General features: G+C 62.3%; 1 protein-coding gene across 2 annotated transcripts in view; it reads left to right on the top strand.

Moving 5' to 3' along the window:
• KCNQ1 (potassium voltage-gated channel subfamily Q member 1) overlaps nt 1–19,024 on the top strand; it is a 305,399-nt gene that overhangs the window by 136,585 nt on the left and 149,790 nt on the right. For both annotated transcript variants that reach the window (XM_032879756.1, XM_032879758.1), the window contains exon 11: nt 1,785–1,905. In XM_032879756.1, coding sequence (XP_032735647.1) covers nt 1,785–1,905 — 121 coding nt within the window. The remainder of the gene's footprint in view (nt 1–1,784; nt 1,906–19,024) is intronic.

Genomic DNA, 19,024 nt, shown 5'->3' with positions numbered 1-19,024 from the left:
TGTGTCTTCCTCAAGTAATTTTATATTTTATGTTTTATCTTAATTTCTCAAGATTGTATATAATAAAAAATAAATAAAAACAAAAATAAACTTTAAAAAAGGTTATAGATGGTACTTATACACTTTCAGATTATTGGTGAACACCCAGGATGTTAGGCATAAATGGTAAATGGATTAAAATTCACATACACGACATTCATACATTTATATCACAAGTAAATTTAGGAGATAGTTGTATTCCTTTGAAGTGGGAAAATCTTTCTTTTACATAAAGCAAAAGATAGGTGTATCACTTTAGACACATAAAACATTTCCTATGATAAAAACAACCATACTCAGAGGCTACTAGCCTGGGGAAGACTTCTGTACCTTACATGACAAAAGGTTCGTATCTTTCATCAGTAAACAAGTCCTACAAGCGGAGAAGCAAAAATGAGCAAAAGATATGAACAGGCAATTCAGTTCTGCAACAGGGAGTCCAAACAGCCTTCAGCTTGAAAGGAAAAACAGCTTCCTCGTCCTCATCCATGCCCGGCAGGCCCTGGGAAGGGCGCCAAGGGCTGGCTTGGGCGCAGACGTGGGCAAGCGGTCACAGTCACAGTGCTGGCGCAGTCTGAATCCCTATAGCTTCTTGGGAAAATGCTTACAGCTACCTGGAAAACAGCCTTCACTCGGCGCCAACGTCAGGTGCTCCTACAAATGGGGGCTGTGCCATCGCTCCAAGCAGTAGCTTAAAGCTAGCGGGGCTCAGCATCCACCTAGCACGAGGGGCTGCACGAGCTGAGGCTCATGTAAACCACGGGCACTGCCCAGCTGCCCAGACACCGGTCTGCGTGCACACACCCGTAGGAAGAGGAGAGCAGCATGTCGAAGCATGAGAGGCGCAGAGAAGTCATGTGTGTATGAAAAGAGAGTCTCACCTGGCGTCAGCAGTTCCGATGAGTAGGGACAGTGAGCTCAGACTCCCCTGGGAAGCTGGACTGGAGGAGCTTGGAGGAGGCCGGCCTTCGTGAATCTTGGCCTTGTTGTGCCTTCTACATGAGCGCTCGCTTCTCTTACAACAGAATCTCTAACTGGAGGAAAGAAAAGTCAGTCCGCACTGAACGTGCGGGGACGGCAGGTGTTCTTATCAGCACTGCGTACCTGTGCCCGGTTGCTGGGGCGCACCCAGTTGCTGGGGCACGCCCAGGACCCTGACCCCGGCCGTTGGGATGGGGTCATTCCCACAGCTCCCTTGGGGTCTGGGTGGCTGGTGTGGCTCTGTGGCCCGCACAGGGTGGGGGTCCAGAGCTCTGTGGCTGTCCCCCGTCTCCCAGCTTTTGGCTCCTCGTGGGTAGGAGACCAGCTTGGGGCATCCCCGATGCGAGGCTCTCTGTGTGCCCAAGAGTGACAGCATGGTGGCGGGAGTCAGGGTCTGTCTGACCTGTGCTTATCAGCTGCGCTTTACTGACCTGAGTGTCAGCTGTGAGCCTGGGGACAGGCCTGGACACCAGTGCCCAGCCCGGGCAGTCCTCCCCCTGCGAAGGGGTCATAGGCCTTTGAGGCCTCAGGCACATGGGGGCCATTTTTGCCAGCCCACCTCCCAGATCCTCGGGGTGGAAGCTTCATGAGCCGTCCCCAGTCCTCACCTAGCTCTGCGGATGGATGTCTTGTTGGTTTGGGGGAAGGCTCAGGGCGTCCAGGTCCATCCCCTTGGGATGGGTATCTAAGCCCGGCTCTGGGCCATCAGACACCCCGAGCCTTCTTCAGAGGCCTAACGTGCTGCCCCACACCCTTCCCCACAGCCAGGAAGAGCCCCATGCTGCTGGAGGTGAGCCCGGCCCACTTCATGAGGACCAACAGCTTCGCCGAGGACCTGGACCTGGAGGGGGAGACGCTGCTGGCGCCCATCACCCACGTGTCACAGTGAGTCCCCACGTGCCCACCTGGCCGCGCCGGAGGCGCCTGGGGCTCAGAGGAGCCGCCTTGCTGCCGGCCCGGGGCTCGGGCCTGCTTGCCAGGGGCCTCCACTCGCCACCTGCCCTTAGTGACCTGGGGTCCCCTGTTGCCAGGGGCCGCACCCAGTGCATGGGCCCCGAGCGAGGGGTGGGGGAGGCACACGGGGCCATTGCCCGCCAAGTCTGGGAACACGATCCTCTTGTTCTGACTTATGGAAAACCGAACTGATCGTTTTCCACTTGTTTCTGTGCCTTGAGCGTCCGAGCAGGTTGCTTTTCTCTCCCCCGGCCCCTCCCCCACCCCCCAAAAGAGAGACGACTTTGTTTCTCGGCGTTTCCCCCTAGAACCCCGGAGCCGCCGTGGGGTCGATGCCGAGGGCCGCCTGCCAGTCGCGCTGCTGTCCTCAGGGGCTCCTTCAGGTGGAGGAAATGGCTGATTTTCCACGCCTTCCAGTTGGCCATCCCCCGAGGCACAGCTGGCCTGGGACGCACGCCCGTCCTCCCCCGCCTCGAGGCCCTGCCAGGCCGATCCCCAGGGCCTGGCCGCGCTGTGATCCCCTCGCGAGGGGTGAGTCAGTGCTCCCGGCAGGGCACCCAGTGGGGACAGTGAGCCGTCGGGTCCGTCGGGCACTCGGGCCGGTTCCGGCCACTGCCCCGCGGGGGAGTCCCCCAGGCGAGTCCTTCTGTGTCGGGATGTGCACTCCTCTCGGCCCGTCCCAGGCTCTCAGGCTGACACGGGTTCCTCTGCCCGCCGACACGGGGTGGTCTCGGCAGGCCGTCGGCGTTCCTCCGGGGGTCTCGGTGTTGTCGTGAGCCGTGTGCGCGCCTCGGCCGGGGTGAGGCCCTGGGCCGTTGCCTCGCAGGTGACCGAGGAAGCGGGGAGCCAGGTCTCGGGGCCTCTGGCTGCTTGGGCAGGACTGGCAGAGTCACATGGCCGGAGAGAGAGAAAGACGGGACCGCCTCGGGCTGGTGTTGTGATCAGGCAGGACCCGCCGGCTGGCTTTCCAGGGCCCCTGGGCTCATAGGCAGGTGGGCAGGCCCCCCGCCATGGCTGGCAGGGGGCCCCCAGTGAGTGCTCCCCGGCTTGGAAGAAGCCGGCCGGCTCACTAGGAAGCAGGGGCAACTCGTCCTCATGGACCCGGCCCCTGAGTGGGCTGCTGGGCCCACACCCGTCCTGGAGACGACCAGGCAGGCTCACTGGATAAGTGCGCGGGAGGGCAGGTGTGAAGCCAGGGGCAGGCCGGTGCCCGCAGGCAGAACGCCTACTCACCGCTTCGGCTCCGGCCTTCCCGGAGTCCAGGGCACGGGAGAGACCACAGATTGTTCACAGTTGTAGTTCTGCGGCTGAGGTCGTGTGCCACACAGGAGCAGTGCCCACTCAGAGCCTGCTGGGACCCATGACCCTCAGGCAGGGGACCCTCTCTAGGCCTCCCTGGGCCTGCTGCCCCATCCTATCCCCCCACCCCTCTTTGACTTTATCCTCTCGGCCGTGGCTCAGCCCCTCGAACACACACACACACAGAGTCCCACCCGGGAAGGACAGGGCTGCCACCCACCATCAACGCAGCTGGGTGGGGAGGCCTCACCAGCTCCCTGACCCTGCGAGACCCTCACCGGGGGGCCCAGGGTGAGGCTGACAAAAGACTTGGGACTGAGCCGCCCCCCAGACAAGCTCACGGCTGCCCCCAACAGGCATCACCCCTTTGGCGGTGAGGGCCGTCAGCCCCGGCATCAGCACACACCTTCTGGGGGCCACAGGCCACCCACCCTCTCTGGGAGCCCTGAGAGGCAGTCCAGGCCAGCAGAAGCCAGACCTCCAGGGACGCTTGGCCGTTTCTTCTCCAGGACTGTGGCCATCAGACTGGAGGAGCACAGAGCCCCATGCTTGCTGCTGGCCGGCTGTGGGCTTTCTCAGGCCGGCCCCCCGAGTGTGGCAGGCCGGCTTGGGGGAGGGGTCTTCAGTCAGCCCCACTACTGCCAGGGCCTCTCCCCCAGTCCTCGGCCAGGTCCCCGTGCCAGAACCTACAAGGGCTTCTCCCGGCAGCCCCATCCAGAGGTGGTGGCTGGGTGTGAACCCACTGCTTGGGGGGGCTGGGGGGCAAGGGGTCCGGTATGGTCCTTGGGTCTGTGACGGGGAGACGGAGGTCAAGGCACCGTGGTCCACTCAGGGCAGAGTCAAGGGTCGCTGCTAGAGGACCTGAACAGATGTGTCCTGGGCACAGGGAACCGTGCCTTGGGGAGCCACGCTGGGGACAGTGGGACAGAAGCTCAGGGAGATGTGCTGGGCCCTCAGGACCAAGGTGCTCCCAGGGCCGCAGGCCAGGCGGAGGCCCCACCCCACCGTGGCTGGAAGAGCAGGAGGCTCTGGTGCGGACGGCGTCTGTTCAGGGCCGTGCCCACCCCGTGGGCCACACTGAGGCCGCGTACCTTCACCGCCCGCCCGGTGCTCCTGTGGTCGCTGCCCCTAAGTAAACTTGGCTCCGGCAGCTCAGGGCCATGTCGAGGCTCCTACAGGCCGCCCAGCCCTGTGGACCCAGCACAGGGTACAGAGGCCTGTGAGCTGGTGTGTGCGCGGGGGTCTCGCAGGGGCAGAGGGGGGTGGGAGGCAGTTACTGAAAAACAGATTCATTTTTCTTCAGCATTTTACTGAGGTTAAGTGTATTACCATGTTGGGTCAGTTCCAGAATTCAAATTAAAAGCATAAATAAAGACACATTTTGTTTCCATCTCAAGCTCTCCCCACCCGCTGGGCCCCAGGGAGGTGAGGTCACTGCAGCCTTGATTACGGGAAGGTCCCTGGGGCTGGGCGAAGCTCTTCTTTCCGGGGCCTGCTGGCCACTGGTGGGGCAGGGGTGGGGGTGCCGGGGGCCGGCGAGTAAGCCGGGTGCAAACTGGGAGTCACCAGGACACCATGGCTTGGGGAGGCAGAGTGGTCTGGGCCCCATGAGCAAGCCCCAGCGTCCCCGTGAAGCCCTGGGGCCCTTGCCCAGCTCCGGGGGTGCTGGGCCGCAGCCTGACACACACACCTTTCCGGAGCCCCTCTCTGCCTGGAGCCCTCAGCACCTGTGTCTCCCTCACCCAGAGCCTTGCCACAGGGCTTCCAAGGGGCAAGTGTAAGGTAGAGATGGGGCATCTGGGAGAGCCAAGAGAAGACGGAACCCCACAGCCCAATAGGAGTGGGGATGAGTTCCCAGGCTCCTGCCCCACCCCACTGCCTTCTGCCACAGAGAGCCACCGGTGGGACGGTGGGAACGGAGGGCCACCTCTGTGTGCGTCCCTGTGCCCTGCACGTGGTGTCCCCGTCTGAAACTACCTTTTCACTCATCGGCACCCATCAGACTCACCCGCCATCCTCGCCCCAGGGAGGCCCAGGCAGCCATGTCCTCCTCTGGCTGTCAGGGCCTCTGTACCAGATGCCTGAGCCTTCAGCACGGGGTCCCACCCTCTCTGGCTCTCCTGGAGCCCCTGGCCAGAAGGAGCTCCAGGACTGTGGCTCCTGCCCCGAGGCAGGCTGGATCCCCCCAGGGCCAGGCAAGCCTCACCTGAGACAAGGTGGCAAGGGCCTGGACAGGGCGGGGTGGGGCTGGTCAGAACTGGCCTCAGCACAGGGATCTGTGGCTCTGGTTGGGCCTGCGTACAGGGGAGGCCTGGGTACCCTGTCCCAGCAGCCTTGGGAGATGGCAGCCAAGTCTATGAAGCAACCCCCCCCGCCACGCTCCTCACCCAGCTGCCATGGCAGCCAAGCCCAGCCAAGAGTCCACATCCGTCCCTTCGGGTAACCTGAACACCCCAGGCAGGTGGTGCGAGAGGCCAGGCCCGCAATGAACACTGCTGCCTGGTGTTCCCCAGGATTGATGCCTGGGCCCCCCCTTTGTCTCCCCGTCCTGGCGTTGTGGCTGGGCGAGGCTCAGCTCCTGCTTACTGGCCGCCCCCACCCCGTCCTCCTCCGCCAGGGTGTGCAGAGCCCGACGCCCTGGGCATCCGCATGGTCCCGGGGCAGGCCAGGAGCCTTCCAGGGAAGGGAGGCTGAGGGAAGGCAAGGCCAGGGTGGGGGCACCGTGGGGGCCCCCACAAAGTGACCATGAGCACCTCCCTGGCAACTGTGAGCCTGTAGGGCCCCGTGACAGGAAAGCCCGTGCACCCTTGAGCAAACCCAGCTCCGCGTGCATTAATTAGAATTTCCATGTCTCCAACTTTCTCCCGGACCCTGCGGAGTCTCGTGCCAAAACGCTCAAGTGTGTCTTTTCCAACAAGGCCGCTGTGGCCTGGCTTTCCTCCACATCACTACTAACGTCTCCTGAATTCTGCGTTGTCAGCGAGGCCATGGCCAGCCCTGTGCCTTCTGGAAACAGGGGCAAATGTCACCAGGCTCGGCCCTGCGCTCAGCTCCGTGGACGGGGGGGCCAGGTCTCTGGATGGGCCCGGCTCAGCTGGGATGTTTTGAGGACCCTGGGGCCTGCTGCAGCTCCCTCCTGAGGCCAACAGAAGTGCCAGGCTCCGTGCCTCGCCGACTGGCCATGCTCCTTGCTCTGTTTCTCACACTGTGAACCTTGGTGGGAAAGTCTGAAGAAGGCCACTCGGGGCCAGCGTCCGGGGGATGGGGGGAGGGTTGCCAGGAACAGATGAGACCAGTGTGTCTTTCCAGACCGGTGTCCTGTCTTCACTGGAGCTCCAGACCACCTCTGTCTGCACGAGGTGCCAAGGGAGCCCCGTGGGAGCCCGCCCGGGGGGCTGTAAGGGGCCGCGTGAGTCACAGGCCCCGTCGGAGCCTCCCAGCCCCGGCCAGCTCCAGCCCGGCTCTGAAATGCACGGGGGGATTAAATGTTCTCCTAATTGAATTAAAAGCGAGGCGGAGTGGCTCAGTGGGAAAGAGACAGGACTGGGAATCAGATGCCCTCCATCTGGCCCTGAGCCCGCACCGGCCCAGCTGCAGGCCGGCCCCCGGGGCCCCTAACCTCTGGGAGCCTCACTTCCTGCATCTGAACACGGGAGGAGCATGCCACCGGCCTCCTGAGGTCGTGGCTCCAGGGAGCGGGCCCTCGGTCCAGGTAGAAGGTCCGGAGGAAGCGGGGGGCCTTTTACTACTCCCTCAGCAGCCGTGGTCATAACTCCCGGTCCGGGGCGTCCGTGCGTCAGGGCTCAGCAGTCCCCACGGGCAGGGCTATGGCAAGGGGCAGTGTCGGAGGGTATGAGGGACAGTACGGAATCCATACCCTAGAGGCAGCTGGAGGAAAAAACGACTTCACAGAGGGCAGTGGTATTACCACATAGACATTTCCGGGGGTTGCAGGTCCCCCACAGGCCTAAACCTGTAAGGAGGGGGGGCCCGAGGGCAGCATGGCCAGGAAGCCCGAGTGGGGGTCCAGGCCCAGTCCCTCTGCAGGCCTGGGCTGTCCAGCTCTCCCGTTAGGCCCAGAAAGGCCCGTCCTTGGCCGTAGGGCACTTCAGCGTTCCGGCTGAGGGGTGCGCCACACGCAGATGAGCGTCCGTCTCAGCACTGACCGCGTGAGGGTACCCGGGACGCCCCTGTGCTCCCACTTCCTGTCACGCCTTCAGACGGCCTCCCCCGTCTTGGCTTCTGGCAGCAGCCCTTGGCGTTGCCCGTTCTGGGACTTTCCACAGACAGACGCCGCGGTGCGCACACCCCTGCGTCCGTCCGGCTCCCCGGGAGACGCGCACGAGGTTGCGGAGAGCGGTGCTCCTCGCCCCCGGGGCGGCTGGCACGCCGGCATGGGAGCGGCCGGCACGGTTTATCCATTCTCTTGTCGACGGCCCGTGGACCGCGTCCAGGCCGGGCCGCTATCGTCCGCGCAAAGACCGTCCCGTCCAGGCTTTCTGGCCGCCGCACAGGCTGCCCTTCGGTGCGCGTCTGCCTAGGTGTGGGGCCGCAGGAGGGGCGCGCACGCCTCCCCGGTCCGGCCCAGCCGCCAGCCCGCAGGCACGGCTCGTGAGGGCACCCTCGCGCCATCAGACTGGCATTGTCGTCTGCGGGGACTGGACGGCGGAGGCTGCCGCACCCCTCCCCGTGCTATTGGGTTGGATGTTGTCCTTTGCCAAAATGCTCGCGTCTCCGGCCGCCGGACGTGGGGCTAGCTCTCCTCGCCGATTTGCACTTGCTCTGTCTTCCCTCTGTCCGTCTCCTGTGTCCGGGGGAGGGCTCGTGGGGGGCCGAGCCGATCGTGCCCCCGTGTGCCCGCACACGCTCGCAGCGTGCCCACCGCAGAATCACCACCCCGCCCTGCCCTGCCGCGGGCCAGCCCTTCCTCTCACGAGGGGCGTCTCTGCTGAGCAGAACTGCGGGTGAACTCAACAGGACCCGGTTATTTCCCCTCTGGCCGGTGCTGCTCGCGTTGGATTGAAGAGACTTGGACTACTCCGAGGTCATAGGGATACGCTGGCTTTTCCTAAAGCTTTGTGAGCTCACCTCCCACTGTGGAGTCTCAGTCCGTCTGGAATCCACCTTTGCAGCCAGTGTGAGGCTGGGGTCAAGGTACACGTTCTCCACAGTGGATACGCAGGCTGGCTCGGCCTTCAGGGACGAGGCCAGCCTCTTTCCGCCACCCCGCCAGCTCCGCGCCACCCCACCGCGGCCTACGGTCCACACGTGGCTCCGCTTCGTTCCTCGGCTCAGACCACAGCATGTCCTCCTCGCCAGGGCTTGCTCCATTGCTGCTGGGGTTTGGTAACAGGTCCGGACAGCCGGTCGAGAAGGCTCCAGCCAGGTCCCCTGCCTCGCCCCTGGCCTGTCTCTGTGTGGCCCCCATCTGCCTCCGTGGCCAGCACCCACGGAAAGCCTCCTGTCAGTACAGGCCGCCTCCCCAGATGAGGGTGGGGACAGCCGACGTCTTCTCAATAGTGGGTCAGTAATGAGTCTTGGCAGCCACGGCCCCCGTCCCCCGCGCCCCTCGCGCTCCTTACCGTGTCCTGCAGGCTTTGGTACTGTGGTTGCATGCGGCCGATCTGACCCTTACGTCCCACTGGCTGGTGCTCAGGTGTTCGCCATGCCCGGAGACGCGGTCTTCCCGGAAACCCGGCCGGCGTGTATCCGTTTGGCCTGGAGGGCACTGCGGCAGCCAAGTCGCCTCTCCGAGCCTCGGCGTCCTCTCGTGGACCCTGCAGATGGGCCTCATGGTGCGGGTGTGAGCCGTGGAGGCTGTGGGGTCGGGGGTCTGGCCCGGCCCGGATCCGAGAACTGCGTTAGCCAATGCAATACATCACTGGGGAGACCCTGTACTTCACTGAGAGCTTCCGAAAGCACCAGGTCGCAGGTCTCCGTGGGATGTGGGTGGGGTCCGTGTGCAGCCTTGGGGTCCTGTCCCCAATGCAGGCCGCAGTAGGGGCTGCCCATAGCCTCCAGTGGTGACGGAAGGGGCCAGCTCCCAGGGAGGTGCAGGGAGAGACATGGGCCTCTGTCCTGCTCTCTGGGGTGGGTGGCCACACGTGCCCCGACGTGCTTCTGCCATCGTTCTCCGCACCGTCGGGCCTACCCGCCAAGGCAGCCACAGCCACCAGCAGAGCGAGGGGTGGCGTGGGCCGGGCATCCTGCCTGCCCATGGCCCCTTGCGAACAAGGACATGGAGGCACTGCCGTGGCCCCATTCTCCGGGGCCGCTCCCCGGGCAGCCCAGCCAGGACGGCCGTGTTCCCAGGCTTGTTGGCCACCAGGTGCTCCTGTCCCCAGAGGCTACGTGTCTGTGTCACATTTGGTGGGGGGACTGCCGTTGGCTGGGACCCACAGCTGTCATGGTGGGTCTGAAAGTGCTGCATGGAAGGGCCAAGCCTTGCCTTGTCCCCTGAGAGGTAGGGGCCGAGCCGGGGCTCTGTCGCAGATGCACGTTCTCCCGGGGAGCCCGGGGCTGTGAGGGGGAAGTCAGGCTGCCTCCCGGAGGGCGTGCAGGGCCAGAGAGGTCACCAGCCAGTGGAGGCCGAGGTGCCTGGCATCTGGCTTGGGTCTGTGCCTCCCCCAGTGTTTCTGTGGCCCATGGGCCGGACAGAGCAGCTTATGGACGGAGAGTGTGTGCTTTGGTTGGAGTCCTCTGTGGCCGCTTCCTCCAGGAACTCTGCCTGGTGGACTCTGCACACACTGGGGACCTGACCCCAACGTGCGTGGAGGGCGAGGGGCCCCATCAACCCGCAGGCCGCTCGGGGGCTCCCAGGTCTCCCGGGTAAGGCCGACGTGCATGCATGAGACACAGGGCAGCGGGCCGAGCTTCCGGCTTCTGGGGGTGGCCCAGAGCCCCTGGCCAGGCGGTCATCCTTTACGTGGCCAGGCCTCTTGGGACTGGGTGGGTGTCCTGGGCACAGGCCATCCCAGATGCTGGTCCTTGTCAGGGACAACCTCCAGGGCAGAGGTCTGACAGTTCCGCCATTTCGGGTCTAGTTGGCTCACGGGAGGCCTGGGGCACCATCTGGGAAGGGAAGAAAAGGAAGCAAGGGAGAGGGACACAGAAGTCTGACCTCAGAGCCTGGTGTTCCCAGCGCCCCACGCCCTTCCCCTGAGCCCACATCTGCTTTGCCCACCTCAGCAGCCCCAGAGGCTCCCTCTAAAGACGTTGGGGAGCAGGCCGGCGAGGAGCGGGGATGCCCTCCGTGTTTGCCCGGAGCTGCTCCGCTTCAGGGGGCGCGAGCCACTCAGTGGAGCTCCGCAGGGATGTACGCACAGCTCCGGGAAGCGCTTTTTAAGGGGCAATTCAAGGGATCGTCAAAGGTAATTCTGACTCTACCTGATCGGTCTTTGGAACTGAACCAACACGTAAGATCAGACTAGGCTGTGCCTTCCGAAGTCTAACACTGGCCACAATGCTGTCCTACGGGGCCCTGCTGGGGAAACTGAGGCAGGGGTTGGGGTTACGTCACAGGCAGGAGAGGACATGGGGAAGACGCGGGGGGCAAGGCTGTTCCAAGAGACAGAGCTCAGGGCCCGTCCCCACAGCCTCGTGCATGGTTGTGGACCTGCTGCCCACAGAGCCCAGCCCCTGGACAGGAGGCAGGCAGCTCCCAGCCGCCGACCCCAGGCCCCCCCTCACTGCTCCGACAGCCGGGCTCCGTATCTAGGGGATAAAGTACAAGGTAAGGTCACGCTGGGACCTTTAGCTTCGAGCCTTTGAACCTGCTCTAGGCTTGTCTGCCTGGCCCTGCCCAGGCTGCTGTGGGGCCCCGTGTCGTCTCGTCCCCTCCCGTATCCGGCAGCCCAGGGGCGTCCCTCCTACCTTCCCTTCTCTTGGGCCTTCCAGCGGTGGTCTTGCGTTTGCGTCGTCCTCAGGTTCTGAATCTACTGGATCGAATGGAACCTTTTCCCGTTTTAAACGCTAGAATTTTTTTTTTTCTTTTCTTGAGCTATCCCATAGAACCCCCAGCCGAGTGGGTGGGCTCCAGGTGGGGGCTCATGGGGCCCTGACTGCGGGGCAAGACCACAGCAAGAACAGGGGGCCAGACTTCAAGGTGGGGGCAGCCCCAGGTAGAGTGACACCCCTGAAAATGGGCTCCCGGTGTGACTAAACTCAGGCTGGTGTGTGTATAGGGACTGGGGTGTGACTAAACTCAGGCTGGTGTGTGTATAGGGACTGGGGTGGGGCCATCCACAGGGTTCAGAGGACATCACTGGAGTGTCCTCCCCGGGGACCCCCACAGCCCACGGCAGCTCCCGACCACGATTCTCTACCATCTACCCCTGTCTTGTGCTGGAAGTGGACTGCGTCAGGCCGGGGGCTGGTGGGTGGGATGGGGAAATTCTTCTGTAGGTGTTGGGAGATGGACAGCCTGGGACATGGGGGCCCCGACAGCAGAGATGAGGAGACCCTGCCCAGAGGCCATGCCAGGTGTGGACAGCTGGGGCCAGGCCATGGGGCTCCTGACTCCAAGTCCCATGCTCCTTTGCAGTTCCAGTGGGGGCCGTCTGTCCTAGTGGGACCTGTACTGCAGCCCGCACCAGCCCTAGGCCCCTGGCTACTAGGACAGCAGCAGGAGCGCATCCTTGAGGCCTTGGTCATGGCTGTGGCCTGCTCCTTACCCTGCTGTTTCTGCCACACCAGGCCCCCCACCTAGGGACACGGGAAGAGCACCCCCCCCCCCCCAGTTCAGTCCACTGTGGGCCACACTTGGAAGGAGAGGCTGGTGGAGTTGAGGCATCACACGAACACCGAGCCATGAGGTCCAAGCTGGCCAAAAGGGACAGAGAAATTGGCCTCTCCGGCCATGACAGGAGACCCCAGCCGGCAGGAACAGGGCAGGGTGGCCACCAGCCCGTGCGCTCAGAGTTGTCCCAGGGCTGCAGGCCCAGGGGCCTGGGTGGCAAAGCCACAGGCTCCTCCCCGGGCCGACCGGCCAGGCCCCAGAGCAGCCCCTTTCTGGGCCAGGCCGCCCTGATTGCCGAGCACGGGAGGAGCTGTAACTCCTGTTGCGCACGGGCCTCCGTGACTCCGATGGCCTGCGGGAGGCTCGCGCTTCCCACCTGCTGCTCCCCGGCCATGCAGGTGGCAAGGTCCCAGTGACTAGGGTCAAAGAGAAGCTAAGCGTGACCAGCCTGTCCACCGTGTGTGGCTGATCATGGACTTGTCTCATTTACTGGGCCACTGTCGGTCTCTGCCTGTAAATGTTTAACTCCCCCGGATGCCAGATCTCAGGGCCTAGACGGCCCGGTGTGGATGGGGGTGGGGGACATGGGTGCAGGGGGCCGTGCTTCCTCCGGGGGTGTGGGGATCGTCTGCAGCAAGGGAGCTGCAGGTGGGATATGAAGAGGGACTTCCTTCAGGGCGCTCGGCCTGGGGTGGGCTGCCAGGGGCCCAGGTTCTCTCTGCTCCCACCGCAGCTGATGGAGGCCACGGCAGGGATGCCTGGCCCCTTGGGCCCCTCGGTGGTTTCCGGCCGCCTTGGGCCTGGGGTGCGGCCCTCTCACGTGTGTTTGCCAGCTGCCCCACGCGGGCCTGGCCCCGGTCTCCCCGCGGGTGGGGAGGGAGGTGTAGAAGCGGGGCTGTGGGGCCACCCAGCGTGGGCTCAGGAAGGGAAGGAATGCGACTGAGGCCGGGTGTGGCTGAGGAGAGCGCAGCCAGTTGTGGGTTTTTCTTGGGGCCCAGAAAGACGGGAGCAGAGATGGAGGCCCCGCTCTCTCGCCCCCACCACACACACTAGGACCTTTCTTCAGTGTGTGGCTGTGGAGCTGGAGGCCAAGGACACTCTCTGGAAATCTGAATTCCATGCGCTCTTGGCAGAGGGCGGCTTCCTGCTTGGGGAAGGTGTGCGCGTGTGCGCCTGTGCGCACACAGCCCCGGGGGCCGGAGGCGGGAGAGGCACGTGGGCGGAGGGGTGCTGGGGGGCACGTGGAAGGTGACCCCCGTGTTTCCAGGCACCGGATGGCACTCGCAGGGCCTGGCCTGGGGAGACAAGGCAGATACCTGGAGGGGATGACTCAGAAACGTGCCAGCAGCATCGTCTTTTGAAATAAGCTCTGGCTTCCCACAGTCACGGCTAAACACGCCTTTGAATTTGAAAGCCAGGACTTTTTTGCAAAATAATTCAAAAAGTTTGCTGAGCCTTAAACCTTCCCTGACAATTCCTTCCTTCTGAAGTTAACTCGTTAAAGTTGCTCCAATCCTAGGCTGGTGCCAGACCAGCTTCCTGGAAACCCTCGCCAACGGCTGGCCTTTGGAAAGGCTTGTCACCCTAATAGCTGTTGAAAAAGAAAGAAAGAAAAAAGAAAAAAGAAAGAAAAAAAAAAAAAAACCACTCACTGGGCACCTTGGCTGCAGGGTCTGAAAAGTCCTTTGTGTTCGCTCTGGCTGCAGTTTTCCAGGCCTGCTTGTGGGGCTGACTGGAGCGGTTTCTCCTCGTTTCCTCTCACAGTGGCGGGCACTGGGCTGCCTTCTTCCCGCCCAGCCGCTCTGCCAGCGGCATGTCCTGGCCTCCCCTACGCCCAGGTGGGGGACGGGGATGCCCAGGCCAGAGCCCCTGTGGAGGCCGGGTGTGGACGTGTCCCGAGTGGGTCAGCAGCCTCATCGTCAAGGCCCCCCCTTGCCGCAGTGGGGGCCATGCCCGGGGTGGGGGTGGGGGGCTCCTGGGTCAACACTGTGTCAGTTCCCCAGAGAACGCAGGTTCCACGAGGGGCCTGGCCGGTGCCATTTCAGAAGCGGCGACCACTTGCTCCTCCCAAAGCCAAGTCTTGGCAGAAAAGAAAGGCAGGGCGGTGAGATGGGTCCACGTTCCAGCTTTACTCTTTCCTTTTTCAAAAAGAAAAAGTTTAAAATGTGACTGTGCGTTAGGAAATACTTCAGTGAACCCAGACGTGGGGCAGATCCATCGGAAAACAGGTTGTGTTGTTGTCATGGCCGCGCGAATCAAAGTCAACAGTCCCCTGAAGACGGGAACGAGTTACATAAAACTCGAGAGCTTTCCAGAGACGCCGTGGCCAGAACGTGCCATACACGCACTCGCTGGTTTCTGGAAGAATCACTCCTCTCCCAAGCCCGCAGGGACAGAGAGCCCACAATGCATCTCGCTTCGAGGAGAGCCTGGGGCTCTGCAGAGGGCTGGAGGGTACCCCTTCCCGTCCGAGTGGGGGTGGGCTCCCTGGGAGCCTGCCCGGGGTCTGCTCTCCCTCTGGTTCTGCCTTGTGCTGTCAAAAACCTCTTTGTGCGGGAGCAGCCCCTGTTCCTCGGACTGACATGAACCAGAGCCCACAGCAGTGGGCGGTGGGGCAGCCTCTCGCCAGGCGCCCCAGCCCCCGGTGCAGGGCTGCCCGCTCACCGCCTGGCCAGCAGCCGCACGCCGCGCCCGGCCTTACCTCTCACGATCGCGCACAACCAGTGCTAATCCCACTAAAGCAGGCTTTACACACACACACACACACACACACACACACACGCACGCACACGGCGGAGCACATTCAGAGCCCCGAAGAGGCTGTGCTGAAAAATCAGGCTGTCCCACCCCAGTGCCAGATTCCCGTGTTTCCTTCCCTAGAGGTGAGCACGGTTCGCGGTCTCCACTCCGTTCCTCCAGCAGCTCTTACACGAGGGAGGCTGTCTCTGCGCCTCTCCTGACGCGGACCACCGTTTGCCACGCACAGCCGCGTCGTGTGCGTGTCTGTTTACAGTTCCCCTTCTCGGAGCTGATGGCCAAGTGTGCCCCACATCTTTTGGGGCTGCCCAGACGAGTGGACGCACACCGGGTGGCACCCCCGAGAAATACTTTCATCAAGTGTTCCGTGCGCACAGGCACGTGGGCGCACATGCATGTGCGGGGTCCCGTGCACTGGGGTCCTGCACACTGGGGTTCCTGCGCTGCTGCTTCCAGGATCGGTGTGCGCGGCCACAGCTCTCAGCCCACTGCCCTGGGCTGCCCCTGCGTGGGGCTGTGCTTGGGGAGCTCTGGTCTCTCCGGCATTGGTTCGATGCCGGTGAACACGGACGCCCCTCCTGCCCGAGAGGAGGCGTGCGGATGGTGCGCTGGGAGGGCCATCAGGAGGCTGAGGAATCGGGCTGGGCGGGTGGCACTGGTCAGCGAGCTTTCCATCCTCGGATGCAGGGGTGGGCCACTGAGGGAGGCCGGGCGGAGGGCAACATGACTTCCCTGCAGCTGGCAGGGAGGGCCAGCAGGGACACACGTGACCCCAAGAGGACAGAGCCCTGGCCACCCTGCCGAGCTGCACCCCTCACCACGGGCGTCCTGCTTCAGCGAGACCTTTCGGCAGCCCCAAGAGAGTCCACCACTCATTTCTTGGTAGGCGTGCGGTCCCGGCGGCACTGCTCAAAAGCAAGATGGCCGGTGCTCTGGAAGGGTCTGGATGAAGACGTGGAGCGCATCTCCCGCCCACTAACAGCCGCGGACCTTCCACTGTCCCGCGAGCACGGAGCAAGCCCCCATCGATGGGCATGCGGGGCCGCTGAAGACCTCCGTTAGCCGCTCGGGTGTTCACTAAGGAACCGCCCGGTTGTGAAAGTAGCACCTCTCTCCCCACCGAACACGGTTCGTCTCTCCCCGGGGCTCATCCCTGCTCCAGCTCCGTCTGCAAGGTCTCTTTCTAGGCGGCCCACACCAAACAAGGACGCTACAAAATGAATCATCTATAGAGGAGAACTGTGAGTCTCGCCACGATGTGAGACTTCATGAGGTCCCGGGAAGTGAAACCGAAGACTCCAGCGGAGACGAGGCAGAGTTAAACCCGTTCCCAGGTGGAGAGACCGTCCAGGCCAGTACGCCGACATGGGCTGCTCAGGGCACAGCGAATGAAGTAGGAAACCAGAGGTAGGCCCCTGGGTGCAGAATCCGTGTGCCTGTGACAGTGGTCCCGTACGTCCTTATGCCCATGAGAGCGGTTCCGTGTGTCCTTGCGCCCGTGACAGTGGCCCATGTGCGTGTGACAGCAGCCCTGTGGGTCCTTATGCCCGTGAAAGCGGCTCCGCGTGCCCACACGCCCGTTGACAGCAGCCCCGTACGTCCTTATGCCCATGAAAATGGCTCCGTGTGTCCATGCACCCGTGACAGCAGCCCATGTGCCCATGACAGTGGCCCCGTACGTCCGTACACCCGTGAAGGCAGCTCCCTGCGGCCATGGCCATGAGCGTGGCCCAGTGTGCCCTGCGCCCCCACCCACACCGTCCCCAGCAGACCAAGTCCCGGCTTTTATCTCCATTCATTGGCTGGACGAGAAATGCCGTGCTGGGGTTCTGATGTCAGTTTCTTTTATTATGAATGAGGGCTTTATCTTTTCAGATAACTAACAGCATTGCTTTTTGTTCTGTGTTCCATCTTCCCGTACTCTCCGCTCTTTAAGGTCTCTTACTGATTTATAGGTAGTCAACGATTTTCTTTCGTCTTTAGTCTCTATAGTATTTTTCTGCTGGTGGGAATTTTAAATTTTGACATGAACTTTGGCAACCTTGTGACTTGGGGTCGGCCCTGGCTGTACATTTTGAAAAAACGTCTTTGCTCTGAGACTGCTTTCGTGGATTCTCTCCCGTTTCCTTCTGTTATCCGTGCTCCACCTTTTATACACGTCAATAGTGCTTCCTCCGGGTTAGGTGTAAGAAATCACTAAATGCGGCGTTTCCTCTGCATCTACCTGGTGGTCCCCGCATGCGTCGCTACGGCACATCACCTTCTCCCCACGGACTGATCAGACTTCCGTCCTGTGTCTGCTTGTAGATGGCCTCCTGGACGGCCGATGGGCCCGGGGATAGGCCAGGCGCGGGGTCTGACTTGGGAATTTTACGGTGCACTTGCTGGTGGGGCCAGGCTCCCCCATTCCCATTACGGGAAAGCCACCCCGGTGCCGCCGACCAGGGAATCCATGGCACGGCCTTGGGTCAGAGCGCTCTTCAGATGGAGACGCGGGATTAGCTCTGGAGTTGACAGGAAGCCAAGGGTTTGGGGCTGAGCCTTCGCCTGGGTAACTAGGAATGTCAAGGAGCTGGAGTGCGGGCTTCTTCCTGGGCTCGCTCACAGGCACCCAGCAGAGTCTGGCTGCAGAGTTGCGGGTCTGACCCAGGGGCCTCCTCCCCGCCACGGACGTGACCCCGTGTGCTCCAGGGCGTCTTAGGAAATGTGCGTTCAGTGATTCAGCAGAGAACAAGAGCTGAAAATAGGCCTGATTCAAGGAGAAAGCTGCAGTGAGAAAAATCTAGAACATGCAACCTGCCCCTCCCCCACGCAGCCGCGGGAAGGAAAACCCTGACCCCATCCAGCCCGAGGGCTGGGGCGCTGTGACGACCAGCAGGGCTCCACGTCCCACCCTGGAGAGCAGGAACCATCTCCCTGTCCGGTCTGGGCTCCCTGACCCAGTGCAGCCTTCCTGCCTTGTCCTGATGAAACCAGCCCAGAGGAAGGCTGCCCCTTGTCCCCTGTCCCCCTGCACCCCTGCCTGGCATTGTCCTTTACTGAGTCAGGAATAAGAGGTCACGCTTACGGGCAGATCTGGAGCCACAGCCCAAGTGTGAACGCTTGGCCAGGGTCTTGGGCTCCCCACCTGTAAAATGGGGATGACAAGAGAGCGCACCTGCCAGGGCGCTGCTGGGAGGATAGAAGGGACCCTGGTGCAAAGCACACAGGAAGGTTCCAGTGCCCGCCACGGCTGGTGGGCGCCCTCCCCACCTTGAGGCTGCCGGCTGCGGGCGCCTGCCGAGGCCGCCAGGGAGGGAGCCCGAACCAGGAGGCTCAGCTGCAGAAAGGAGCACCGCACGCTCACGACCCCGGCTGAGACGACAGGTGCTCTGTAAAAGCCACGGCCCCTCTAGAGCCCGGGGGTGGGTGGTCAGGCTGTCCCAGGAGCTCCAGGTGATGCTTTTTCAAAATCTTACAGACTTTGGAATTGACGTGTCTGATTTTTCAAAAAAGCACGTACCCGTGTGTGTGACCCTCTCCATTCTCTTGGTATTCTCTATGGAAGCTGCCATCGATTTAGATGAACTTAGAACACATCTTTGTTATGGAAACAGCCTTTCTAGCCACACGCACATTTATCTCTGTGTTCAAGACACCTATAACGTCCCTCAATATTTTTCAGCCCTTTGTACGGATTTTGTACGTTTTAAAATTCGTTATTGGGTATTTTTAGGACTGTTGATTTTTTAGCATGGGGATCATGATTTTCCTGATTAGACTTTTTTGTTCTGAGATAACTGCAATTCACATGCAGTCAGGGGTAATGAATGCCACGCGTCCTTTGCCCACATCCCCCCCAGTGACATCCTGCAGACCACAGGCTCAGATAGCCAGCAGGATACAGTGACCCAGGGGCGCTCCTGTTACCCGCACGGTCCCTCATGTCACCCCTTCTAGCCGTATGCACCCCCTCCCACCCCGCCGTGTCCTCAGCCCCGAGCAGCCACCCATCTGTCCTGCGTTTCGAGGCTGTCCTGACGAGAACACTCTGTAGAGGGACGGGACGCTGGGACTCGTACAACAGGCTTGCGCTCCACACGGCTCCCTGGAGACCCCCCAGGCTGCCGCTGTCCACGCACATTCTTGGTGCGACGCTGCTCAGGCTTGGATCTTCAAAGCCGACTTTTAGCGGGGTTTTGGGGTTCCCACGGATGAAAGAGGTGTGGCTGTCCGTGGGGCTCCGGCTCCGTCAGGGCGGCTCTGGACACCTTCATC

The sequence above is a fragment of the Lontra canadensis genome, unplaced genomic scaffold (genome assembly GCF_010015895.1).
Source record: "Lontra canadensis isolate GAN:19392208 unplaced genomic scaffold, GSC_riverotter_1.0 scaffold66, whole genome shotgun sequence".
Taxonomy (NCBI): Eukaryota; Metazoa; Chordata; class Mammalia; order Carnivora; family Mustelidae; genus Lontra; species Lontra canadensis.
This window is presented reverse-complemented; position numbering and strand designations above follow the sequence as displayed.